The sequence below is a fragment of the Alosa sapidissima genome, chromosome 20, assembly GCF_018492685.1.
Source record: "Alosa sapidissima isolate fAloSap1 chromosome 20, fAloSap1.pri, whole genome shotgun sequence".
Lineage (NCBI taxonomy): Eukaryota > Metazoa > Chordata > Actinopteri > Clupeiformes > Clupeidae > Alosa > Alosa sapidissima.
The window spans coordinates 24,729,312-24,742,302 of record NC_055976.1 but is presented as its reverse complement, the minus strand read 5'-3'; the positions used below and the strand labels follow the sequence as shown (position 1 = coordinate 24,742,302).

The 12,991-nt window shown below is 42.6% G+C and overlaps 1 protein-coding gene across 1 annotated transcript in view; it reads left to right on the top strand.

Annotated features, from left to right (window-relative positions):
- Positions 1-12,991, top strand: part of abcb7 (ATP-binding cassette, sub-family B (MDR/TAP), member 7) — a 40,160-nt gene that overhangs the window by 9,479 nt on the left and 17,690 nt on the right. The window contains exons 5-6 of the mRNA XM_042074187.1: positions 7,259-7,391; positions 11,258-11,526. Coding sequence (XP_041930121.1) covers positions 7,259-7,391; positions 11,258-11,526 — 402 coding nt within the window. The remainder of the gene's footprint in view (positions 1-7,258; positions 7,392-11,257; positions 11,527-12,991) is intronic.

Genomic DNA, 12,991 nt, shown 5'->3' with positions numbered 1-12,991 from the left:
ACACACACACCCCCACCACCACCACAACCCCCAACCCCCAATAGCTAGCACCGCCAGCGATAACCTTTTGTTTTTTCACCAACTAATCCGCATCAACGTCCACCATCTCATGCCGTCCACCTGGGGAATGGGAGGTGGGTTAGGAGATTATGAAAGTATGGAAGGATAATGAGACGATTTAAGGTTGCACCCCTTTTCCCCAAACAATAAAACTATTTAACATTGCACCCCTTTTCCCCAAACATTTAACGTTGCACCCCTTTTCCCCAAACAAAAAACTATTTAACATTGCACCCTTTTTCCCCAAACAAAAAAAAACAAATCCTAAATTAATTTCAGCAAGATTAAGAACAGCTAGGCCGTCTCGAGAAATACTGCCCAAGTGTATTTTTTTTTTGTCTTTATAGATTCAAATGGTTTCAACAAATTCATAGGCCTGAAGACCAAGTTTTGGTAAACACCACCTTTGGGAAGAAACCAGCCCTAATGTAGTTCTATCAAGGGCATATGAGATGTAATATTGTTCAAAAATTAGCCGACAGTCTTGTTGGACTATATATTTTTCACTCTCCGACTTCCGTCTGAAGGAATTACCTCTGTTTTTTTTTTTTTTTTTTGCACTAGTCTAGAAGGCTCTCTTAATTGTTGCGTTAGACCTTCACAGAGCATACCAGTGCCACTTGGAAGCTCAATTGAAAATATGGCGTTGGCAGCTCATTTTCCCCTTGTCAGATTTGCCCTTATTGCAGTAATTGGCTGGTCATGAATCGCACAGAGTCTCTTCGCTTGTTCAGACTGCAGTGGCTTCCGAGGCTGCATCAAAGTTAACTAGAAGTAGGCGAGGGGCTGTAGTCTAGGTAGTCTGTGCATATCATATGGGAGATGGAAGTCAAGACGTATCATGAAACAAATACATTTCACATGTCAGAGCACTTTCATCATAAGCCTCTCCCCAAAAAATTGTGTTTTGTTTTGTGGTAGAGGAAAGGGTTAAGCCCTAAAATAGAAGGGCATCAAATTGATGGGAACGCTCTGGTCCCCGTGATGTGCTGCGGTCCTTACTGCCTGCGCCGAGCAGCTGTCCCCAAGCTTTTAATTAGCTTTAATAACCATTTCAATTCCATTAGCGGATGCATCAGCCACCTCATTTCCACTGCGGCCCGGTCAGCGCACAAAAACAGCCTGCCCTTTAATGCACCGGCACAGCACTGTCAGTCAGACAGGCAATTGCACTATCCCCTCCTTCCACACAATAGCCAATACGTGTACACACACACTCACACAAAAACGCACATCATCATTATCTAAATAGACGTTGTCTGTGTGTGATGCTGGCACATAGAGTGCCCTCATTCCTGTTGACCCTTTGACCCCAATGCCAGCACCTACACAAACATGTTTTAAAAAACCTTAAAATGTTAAAGGTCTCATCTCATCGTTTTTTCATTAATTTTGCAGTGGTCTGTAGTATTGATGAATGCCCTGTGAGCCGGTTCTGGTGAAAAAAATGCTGTCCTGCGTCTGTTTCATGCTGTTCTAGTTTCGTGGGGAAGGTGGGCGGGGAGGAACGACTGGATTTCGCCTCTAGTCATGAATATTAATGAATATGACATGCTAATGAATTCACCTCTGATTGGCTAACAGTACTGTGACGTGACTGTGACTAAAACTCGAGTCAAAACTGTTGCACAAAATGTCTTCGGAGATACAACTTCATGTGTTTGATCCTAGTATCCGAGTAGGAAGAAGAACCGCTTTCTGATCGTTTGTCTGTGAACGTTGGTTTAATAGAATGGTAACAATTGCCTGTCAGCTTAAAATTTCTCCTAAAAGAGGTAAACGTTTGTGACAATCGTCATCTTGCTTTCAAGTAATAAACAGTTGGAAACGTTTTAAAATAAAGACCTATTTCTTTACACAGTCAAAAGTCTTTGCAATCTTCCTAGTAGATATTTTACTTCACAACACAGGTAAGCACCCTAAATGCAGTTCAGCCACTGACCTAGCCTGCTAATGCTATCGGAATAGATAGTATCATGGCATTCAAACCATAACTATCATTGAAAGACCACTTGGTCATAGCCCTATATATATATATAGATATATATATATAGATATATATATATATCTATAGATCTAAATGCAAACGAGAACTATGGCTTTGATAGCCTGACATTGGCAGAGGTTAGCCTACTCAAGTTGTTTTCTGCCACGTATGACAGAAAAAGTAGCCTACTATAGGAATCTTATAGTATTTTGGGACTAAATATTACAGTAATCTTATAGGAATACTATAGTATTTGGACATACTATAGGTACTATAAGACTACTATAAAAAACTATAGCGGTTACAGGATATTATAGAGTTATTAGTAGTACTTCTACAGTATGTCCCTATTATTCCTATAATAATTATTCCTATAGTATTTGGGACAAAATATTATAGTAATCTTATAAGATTCCTATACTACTTTTTCGTAAGGGGATTGCTCATGTGGTTAGAAAAATGGGCAACACCAGTACCCCTGTTGTCTGTATGACCCTGTACCCAGGATTAGAACCAGTCTGCCTTAGCATAATGTACTCCCTTCAAAATGCACTAAACATTCGACTATGACGACTATGGCCCTCTGTGAGACAGAAGATATAAAAGGTAAGATAAACCTTTAGCTTAAAAGGGACAAAAACTGATGAAACTCCTAAAACAAATATACAAAACAGGTAAATTTTCAATAAATAACTTTTATATTTACATACAGCAGTGGTACTCAAAGTGTGGTCCGCAAGCTATCTCAAGTGTTCCACAAGTAGATGTGGTAAAATATAATAGATGAGTTGTTTGCAATATTGAACCAACTTGTATGTAAATCCAAACAGTTCTGCAACACTGATGTAACCTATGCCAGTTTAAATCATATGAATCCTCTGACACCATAAGCAAGGTGCAAAGACAACAAGCAAGGTTGGAAGAACAGCTAGGCCGTCAAAAAGTAGAGGTAGCAGGCCCCCATGCCCATGGTGTATCCGAAGTGCTTGTATCAATACTCATACTTTTCATGAAGTATTCTGTTTGGGTACCTAAAGTAAATAAATGTGTATTACTGTCAAGTTACAAAGATACTAATAGTACACAGGACATTCACTATCTCAGACAAAACTGTACTGGCACAATGGAAACAAAAATATTTTAGTGACTGTGGTAAGGTGTATGATGTACTAAGTAGCACACCCACAAGAAGACATTCGGTAATATCAATTCTATCTGTTATGCAATTCATGGGTTTCATCAGGTCCATTTACACAGGTGTATTAATCAAGCACCATGCAGTCTACATTCATAATCGAGGTGCTTGATTTTATACACCTGTGGAAAGTGACCTGAAGAAATCCATGAATTGACTTTCCCAAACATTGACGAGCACATAAGAACCTGTATTAGCCTACTAGAAAAAGACTTCTAGAAACTAACTAGCACAACAATAAAAGTTAGATCACAAACCTTTGCTTCTAACGTGATGACCTAATGTAGGCTAGAAAGCTGTGTAGCCTGACACGTCGCGAACAGAACACTTCAGTTACGTGCCTGGTGTAGCTTCCTGTAATATAGGCTAGCCCAGAGAATGTATAATAGGAAGCCTAAGCCTAGCTTGTACTCTTTATATGCTAGCCTAAGCCTAGCTTGTACCTTTTTCATGCATGCTAACGTGAATATGACCATGCTATTTTGTAACAGACGTTAGGTGGAAAAGTTTGTTTGTACTTACAGCCTGTGAGCTGGTGGTCGATCATCATGACGGTACAGAACCAGGTTTTCAGAACATCGATGCAAAACCACTTTCTAACTGTAGGCAGTGAGTGTGGTCGAAATGATTGTAACACAGAACTAATGTTGCACTACTTCGGTGGTGGTGTTCCAACGATAAATCCGAACCATTTCTTCCTCAACTCATGTTTCTAAGGCAAGACATGCAACATTGATGTGTTATTGCCACAAATAACACAGGCACGATTTTTCCCGCCATGTTAGCAACTTGCTGTTAGCTCCTACTAGCTGCAGAGAGACAATCCCCTAGCCGCAAAATCTTCCAGTCTTCCTGTAGGCGGTCACAACAGTGTTGCCAACTATTTCAAATGGAAAGTAGCTAAAACCAGCTCTAAATGTCGCTAGATGATGTCACACACTAATTTGCATATAAATTACCCCTTTACAGCTGTTTGCTTTTCTCCTATGCCTACTGAAATAGGCAACTTTTAGAGCCTAATTTAAATATATTTAATTTAATATTAGGTATGCACGATATATCGGCGGCCGATATATTATTAGCCGATAAGTGAAAAAATGAAAATATTATTATCAGTCCGATAACAGAATTCTGGCCGATATTTTTTAAAGTCCTAATTTAGGCCTATGTAAGGTCCGTCTGGCTACACTGAACTACTTGAGCTTGGTTGGCTATACTTTTTCCTCAATATAATGTCAGCGGTGTGAACAAAATCTGTGGATATGCGTTCATTTGGGAATCTGTGCATCTCAAAATCCTCTTGTGAATGAAATGCTATTTAACCTTAACAGAGCCGAGCTCAGCCCTATTTAAAGCCGTCTTGTGCTGGTGTGTTTGCACTTTACAGCGCTGGTCGGGGAAACAAATAAACAAACTCGTTAGTGGGACGAGTACATAAGTAGGCCTAGTTCCAAGTTGTGTTTTAGTATTATATTTGCATTACTTTAGCTTGGGTTTTGTATTATTACCTAGAAATATGCTAACCATTCGTGCTTCAGTTCCAGACAGGTCATCATAATAAGTTATTAAAACCTTCAGGGTTACTCCTTTAATTTCTGCTGCAGCAGGTTGTGCGCAACAGAGTAGACGGACATAAGATACAGTCTGAGGAGTTGCAGCTTTATTCAGTTACCCGCTGTTGAAACTAAACCTAAGTTTCTCTCACAAACTCGTGATTTGGTTGCTATACTGTAGCTTATTCCAGGCTGAGCCGTTTATGAGCGTTTAGTCCTAAATGAAAACGATTCAAACTCTCTAGCCACTCACTCGCAATTCACTGACGTCAGGTTCACTTAAAGGAGCCACACATACTGTAGGGTTAGGCTACTGTTATGTTATTGACTGCCATACTATTGAGGACTATTATGAGTTCTGTCCATCATTTGGTGGTAGGTAAAATTACTGCAATAAAATTATGCTTATTAAATGCTTTCCCCAAATCACTTTTCACAATTTTTTTTCAAGAGTAATATTATCGGTTATCGTATCGGTATCGGCCACAACAAACCAATAAATATCGGTTATCGGCCCTAAAATTCCATATCGGTGCATCTCTATTTAATATACTTGAATAGGGTAATTGATACACTTTACACTTCTGTACATCTTGTCATAGTATACACCAGAATGAACATTAAGTGGCTGAAAATCAGTAATTTCCAACCTATTCCCAACTACTGCATTTGCTTTGCACAGCTTGAAGTATAATTATAACTTCACCATATGGCTACACACAATTTAACCTTATAACAATGGCTATATTTTGGATTTATTTAGTTAATGTCACTCGGACAGGCAGAAAGAATTTTTTTCCCCTCAGCCAGTCTGTCCTGCATTGACAACATTGAGGCTACATAGCCTAAACGAATGCTTTAGGTTTTTCTAACTTGTATGCTCGATTTTGAACTGATCTGCTTGTGAATGAAGTTGTAGCCTACTTTCCTCTGTTGAACGGTGCTGGAAAGTGTGTCCCTGTTTCCCTGTCATCATGTCATTGCTCTCGTCTCGTTGACTCTGGTTGTAATCTCACCCGAAGTTGCTGCACCTTCCAATAACGTTGTCTGAGCTGTTAGATCTATAGAACATCTACTTCTGTGGATAACATTGGCTGATACTACATAGGCCAGTCATTACTTTTATAATCATGGGACAACGCTTTGGGCGAACTCGATGTAGGCTAATTCACAAACGAAACAGGCATGAGACTCTTATACAGCACAGCCGAACTCACTGCTCACTAGAAGAATAAAAAGGGACGTTACATGCCATCACATCAGAGTCTCAAAAAGTCTCCAAGAATGCCAGAAAAAGTAGCTAGATTTGTCGCTAGTCGCTTTTTACAAAAAAAAGTCGCTTGGGGTGTCTGAAATCTCGCTAAATATGGCGACAAAGTTGCTAAGTTGGCAACACTGGGTCACAAGCCAAGGTGGGCGAGGCCATGAATAATCAGTTTCCCTTCGGCGTCATTGGGAAGGGCTCTTTCTGATTCGCTTGTTTTTCCGTGTATTTTCTTTCATTGGCTAATGCGGGCAATGGGGGTAGAAGATCATTTTCACGTGCAGCATGCATATGCAACTTGGAGTGTGCTATAGTATTTTCGAAAGTAACAAGTATTAAACGGTTTCTCAGTGAATGAGACCTTTAACAACGCTGAACCAGGCTGTTCGTCCTCTTCTGCCACCCTTGTGACACTGCAGACCTCAGGGACACTGTTCTCTTTTCATTTTGGTTTCATTTACAGATTCAAAGCCAAATCATTGTTTTCTCTGCAGTCTGAAGGCTTTGTGTGAACAGGACTTAAGAGAGGCTTCACATGTTATTTTATTCCAAGCAGAGTGTCACTTGTAGTAGCTAGCATCATATCATTTATATGAGGCTCTACTGGGAGCTTCCCGGCTTTCCATTGTTCTCTTCGTACGAGCGTGTTTCACGTGGATTGACCTTTGAATATCCTCCATAATAGCCTGCACTTCAATGGCATGACAAAGGAGAGGCTTTCACCTCCACACTATTTCTGCCTTACCCCCGTTACCCCCCCACCCTCCGACACGGCAGTATTCTCTAATGCCCTGTTTCTAATACCCCTGTTCTAATGCCCCTGCCCAAACCCCCTGTTGGCATTCTGACCGTACACCACCTAGGTCCTGCAGACGCTCCTAACTCTCCAGCGTCTCTTATCTTGGTAATCTCGCTGCTGTGTCTGGCCGCGGTCAAAAGCAGCCTCCTCATCTCCGCAGAAAAGCCCAGCCTGTAATCTCACACTCACTCTCCCCTCCCCTCACGCCAAATCCGTGCAGACAGGAGAGCCCCTCAGCATTAACGGTTTGTGTTTTTCCCCCCTTTTCCGCTCTTCACCTCTACCTGATGATCTCTCTTCTTTCTCTGTTTTTTCTCTCTCCCTCTCTTTCCCTCTCTCTCACTTCTCTCTCTCTCCCTCTCCCTCTCTCTCCCTCTTCCTGTTACTATACACTATGCAGATGACAAATGTCACAGTGCCCTTCATGTTTAAGTATGCTGTGGACGAACTCAACCAGATGTCGGGACACATGTTGAACCTGAACGACGCGCCAAACACAGTGGCTACCATAGCAACAGCTGTCTTGATTGGCTGTAAGTCCCTACACACACACACACACACACACTCAAACTCACACACCCTTACCCTCCCTCCAGCAGGTGTTGACTTCATCTTGGAGAAGAATGGCTCATATCATGTAGCGGCTGACCTTTTTTTCTTTTTTAAGCTCGAGTGTGTATTCATGTCGTTCTTCGCTCGCTCCCTCCCATGATGTGATTATTCAGGGCTTACTCTGGGCATCTGCGCTAGGTGTGTGCGCGCTTATTAGCTCAGGGTCACCTGTTCATCTGTTGAATGGTCAATAGCTTTTTGGCTGGACAAGCTTTAGGCCGCTCTGGCCGAACCCAGCGTTGTCTCCAGATCTCCGCAGAGTAGGTAGCTGTGCGCCGTTCTCCGGTCCTCTTTTGTGCAGTGCCGGTCATGCATATGTAGGGGGTCCCATGCGAGCAGGTGTTTCCTCCCAACTCTCGGCTGTGTTGGGGCAGGCTGAGAAGCTCTTGGCTCTTACTGAGAGCGCTGGGCCTTATTAGTCCAACTTGTTCAGCTCTCTTTGACATTTACATCTGTGTTTTCTTTCCTAATTCTCACCTGCATTGGAATAAGATGGGGGGGGGGGGGGGGGGGGGGGGGTGGTAAAACTTTGAAGTAAAAACATGACATGACGTATGGAGAGGAAAAAGACATCAGAGACGACAACACATTCCAGGTGTTGTTTTTGATAACTGACTAAGAAATTCCCCTTGAAGAGAGAACAGGCGTAAATTCCTAAGCAGTGGAGCTGAATTCTGTTTTTCATTTCGTCAAATCAAGCCGAGCCCTCCTCTTCTCTTTCGTGTTCTGCCTGAGTACTTTTACATCTGTGTGTGTGTGTGTGTGTGTGTGTGTGTGTCTGTGTCTGTGTGTTTTCTTTATGTGGACATAAATAAATGGTTAAAATGTGCGTCTGTGTGTGTGTTTCTATCTGTATGTGTGTGTGTCTGTGTCTGTCTGTGTCTGTCTGTGTCTGTCTGTGTCTGTCTGTGTCTGTCTGTGTCTGTGTGTATGTGTCTGTGTCTGTGTCTGTCTGTGTGTGTGTCTGTCTGTGTCTGTGTGTGTATATTTGTGTGTGTCTCTGTGTCTGTCTGTGTCTGTGTGTGTCTCTGTGTGTGTATTTGTGAGTGTGTGTGTTTGTGTGCATCTCTTTGTGTGTGAACATGTGCAGGCACACGTTTGTTCATGCCAACTGCAGTCCTCCTCCTTTTTGAGTGTCTGCATCGATACAAGAAACAAAAAACAAAACACACCCGACTTCTAAATAACAAGCTGCGGCCATTTTGTGGATCGCTCTTGCACGGAGTCAAAAACGCTCGCTAGCAGTTACTTAGCCGTTACTGCCCTCAGAGCCTCTACTGTTTTAATGAGCCGCATTAAGGTTCAGGCACTCAGGCAGAGGGTGGGGGTGAGAGGCGTGTGTTCGTGTGTGTGTGTGTGCGTGTGTTTTTGGGGGATGTAGGATACAGTTGAAGTAATTAGAGCTTTGCTACGCTCCGGGATTTAAGCTCTGACACAAATGCATATTAAGCCGCAGAGACTGCAGGACGTCCATAACAAAGTGACTCACTTCGGCGTTCGCTGATGTGCCATTTCATATGCAGACTTAAGGGCAGGCTGTGGTTTTCCTGGAAAGATGCAGAGCTGACTGCAGTATGCTCTATCCCCTGACATCCACCCCCCCCCCCCCCCCCCCCCCCCTCAAGTGTACCGTAACTGACTAATTCATTACAGTGTTTGAATACAGAATATGGTCTTTGGAGACACGAGAAACATTGTTTACAAAACACATAGCCAAATAATCGGTATAAAGAAATAAGGGTGCCTGCTATCAGACGTCAAACCACGGATTAGCACTATTTGTCTACCGTAGTGAGCATCATTTTTGAAATATGTTGTTGTGAAACAGTGTAATCATGCCAATTTCAGTGTAATGCTAGCAGTTATTATTAAGTAATTTTCCGCAACCACACTTAATGTGTGTTTTTCGGTTTGTTGGTGACCTGAAATGCAATGTCAGTTGCCATCAATGGGACCAATGTTACCTGTGGATCATCATCAGTAATCATTGTGGCCCGTCTCTTCCACTTAGAAGGAGGCAGAGAAGGAAGCTGGGAAAATGCTATCGCAAAGTTGCCTATTTCCACCCTTTTATGTGTATGTGTCACTTGATATTCATTTCTATACAAACCAAAACGGTGGATTCCTAAAGAAACGCAAGCACCCATCCCATAAAGGTATCTAAATTATCTCTACCAAAAATGACATTGTACAGTGACTCGAAGAGCAGTACACAGTATTGTATGGCTGCGTGTACAAAACCGCTTGGAGCTCCAGTGGAATTTTGATTTCGCAATGAGAATTATTGGTCTAACCGTTGACGTGCTGAGTGAGTGGGCGGAAATAAGGCACCCACAAGCCCAGCACCAAACTCTGAGCATGGTAAACAAAATCTGATATTTTAGCCAGTAAATGCTCCCGTTAAGAACCAAACCAGATTTTGAAATCTACACACTTATAGCTACTGAAAAATGTAAGGTTTATTAATCAGATATTATTTTGAAGTATTAATAAACATCTTTGTTTTCGAATTTTTGAACGAAAAGGGCAGAAATTGGTACTTGGTACGTCTGTTGGTTTATGAGCTTGCTGGTTATAGACAAACATTATTTAATGCCTCTTAAAAGAACATTAAAGAAATCAAGAGCAGGTAAGGTTCTGCAGGCCCTCACCTTTGTCACGCAAAATATGAACCAACGTGAAACTGAATACCAGCATTTGCATTCTGAGCAGGGTCCGGTTGGGCATGTTGAAGAACTGAGATATGGTGACCTTGTAAACATTTTTTAGTGTTCGGGTTATGTGAGTGGACATACGGACGGACACACACACACACACACACACACACACACACACACACACACACACACACACACACACACACACACACACACACACAGATGGACTGATCTGATTTCAATAACCCCCGACCCCTAACCAGTGACGGTAAAAATGCCCTTATTTCTCTGGCTGCCCAGCAGTGTCTCTAAACCGTTTGGGAAGAAATCAGACCCCTGCGTGTTAATGTTTGGAGTCCTACTCTTCCTGTGGGAACAGACTGGCTCTCCTCGTCCGTACTCCATAGCCTCATATTGAATACAGCAGGCTCATATTGAATACAGCAGGCTCATATTGAATACAGCAGGCTGATTACAAGTCCAGCACTCTGTAGCAGCTCTCAAGTTTACCCAGTCTTCCAAGTGTAGCCCGTTTGTACCCTTTGTAAGGCTGTGTGTGAGCAATGGAGAGTCGTACTTTAGATGTGAGTGTGTTAAGCATTTACCATGACGGCAACAAGTGTTGCGGTTGTGTGCGTGTGGCTGAATAAGAAGCTGGCGGCATGTTATGGATTAATAGACTCAGTGAGGGCAGTATGCCAGAAATGGCCACAGTTCAGTGAAGGGCCGGACTGTAGGCTTGTTGTTTTCCCTCCATAACTTAAATCTGTTTTGAGTTATTTTAGAATCTCTAGTTATTGAGTTCAGAAGGGTTGAGGCGCTTTTCTCGCCAGGTTTTACCATCAATTAATGTTTTTTGCTTAAACTAGCTCAGGGTTAAGCTGATCTCCTGTAACTATAGTGACTGTTGTTTTTTCGGCATCATTCTTTCCTTGTCTTTGTAGTTGTTCTCAGTAATTGAGAAATTGAGATTTCGAGGTCTTAAAGGTATCTGTGTGTTTTTGTGTGTGTGTGTGTGTGTGTGTCTGTGTGTCTGCCCCTTTATTCATACATGCCCCAACAGTCTGAATATTTTCTGTGTGTTTAAGTGATGCAAGTATTGTAATCATAAACTGTGTGTGTGATCTCAGATGGTGTTTCCCGTGCTGGCGCGGCACTCTTCAACGAGCTTCGGAACGCCGTGTTCGGCAAGGTGGCGCAGAGCTCGATCCGCCGCATCGCCAAGAACGTCTTCTTGCACTTGCACAACCTGGACCTGGGCTTCCACCTGAGCCGCCAGACGGGCGCACTGTCCAAGGCCATCGACCGGGGCACGCGGGGCATCAGCTTCGTGCTCAGCGCCCTCGTCTTCAACCTCGGACCCACCACCTTCGAGATGGCCCTGGTCAGCGCAATCCTGGTAAGATGGTTATCAATCGCTTTTCTTTGATTTTTTTTTTTTTTTTTTTTTTTAAATCAATGTCTTTTATTTTATTTCTTATGTATGTTGCCTGCTATGTAACTGCTGTTCATACAACATGGTGCTCATGTAAAGCTGTTATTTCTTCACACTCTGTTGATGTTTTTACACCCTGGTCAGACTAGCAACTGGAGACTGAGGCAAAGCTGCCATTCATTTGCAATAAGAATAAATAGCTGCCATTCCCTTGCAATAAGAGTTAGCGATTTACAGGGACAAGAAATGAGTGGTTGCTACGGCGCCAGCTCGGCGTGACATGTCGACTGGTAATCCAAATGAACACGGCATGACTTGGGTTGCTTGAAACTCAAATTCAAAGAAATAATCCAAGATGGCTGAGTTCTCATAGATAGGTGTATTTCTGTATAAAAGTAATAAGTAGGGTTAGTTCATTTTTGAAAATGATGGCAAATTGCCCTTTGATTAAAGTGACCCAGATAATATTTTGTTGCCCATTGTCAGTGGGAAAGGGCCATAACATTGCTAAGCAACGTTGTGTGCCAACTGTAATGTTTTATTTTTGAAAGATATTTATATGACTGTTAAAAGAAGGCATGATTCTGTTTAATTTGTTTACATCAAGTCTTAATACAGAAATCGAAGGTCATGTTTGGATGAAGACACCAGCAGCAGTATGTAGTTCATATCTCTGTTTGGTTCACACCAAATGGACATAAACAAATTGTCCGCAGAATCTCATTCAGTCCTGAGGACTTCAGTTTTCTGTGTGTGTTGAGCAGTCCCAAAGCTCAGCTATGCACACACATGACTGCTTAAACCGCTCACATAAAAACTGCCCTGTTCTACTGCCCTGTCTTACTGCCCTGTCTTACTTTCCCATCGTTCTGCCAACCCTTGATCAAACTGGTCGTTATTTTAATCATGCTGGTGTTGACCAGGGCAGACAGGCGGACAGAGTGGTCTGATGCAGAGCCCGTGCCGTGCTTACAGTAACTCACACAGGACCTCAGCGCTCATGTATTGGTCGTCCCTGGAAGTGCATCGTATCACAAGGCACAGGATAGCTTATTGGTAGTCCCTGGAAGCGCATCGTATCACAAGGCACAGGATAGCTTATTGGTAGTCCCTGGAAGCGCATCGTATCACAAGGCACAGGATAGCTTATTGGTCGTCCCTGGAAGCGCATCGTATCACAAGGCACAGGATAGCTTATTGGTCGTCCCTGTGAAACATCAGATCAGCTCTGATCCAAGCCACAGCTGCTGGAGACGTTGGTATTGCAGTACAGATATACTGCTATACACCAGTAACTTTGAAAAACGTAATGAGGGAATGCACAACCAACTAGGTGCTGGTTTACATTGAGATGATGAAGGCTGCAGCCTGTCAAAGTGTTGAGCGATAAAAAGTAAAAGAGAAAGGAGTGTGCATCTATTCTTTATAT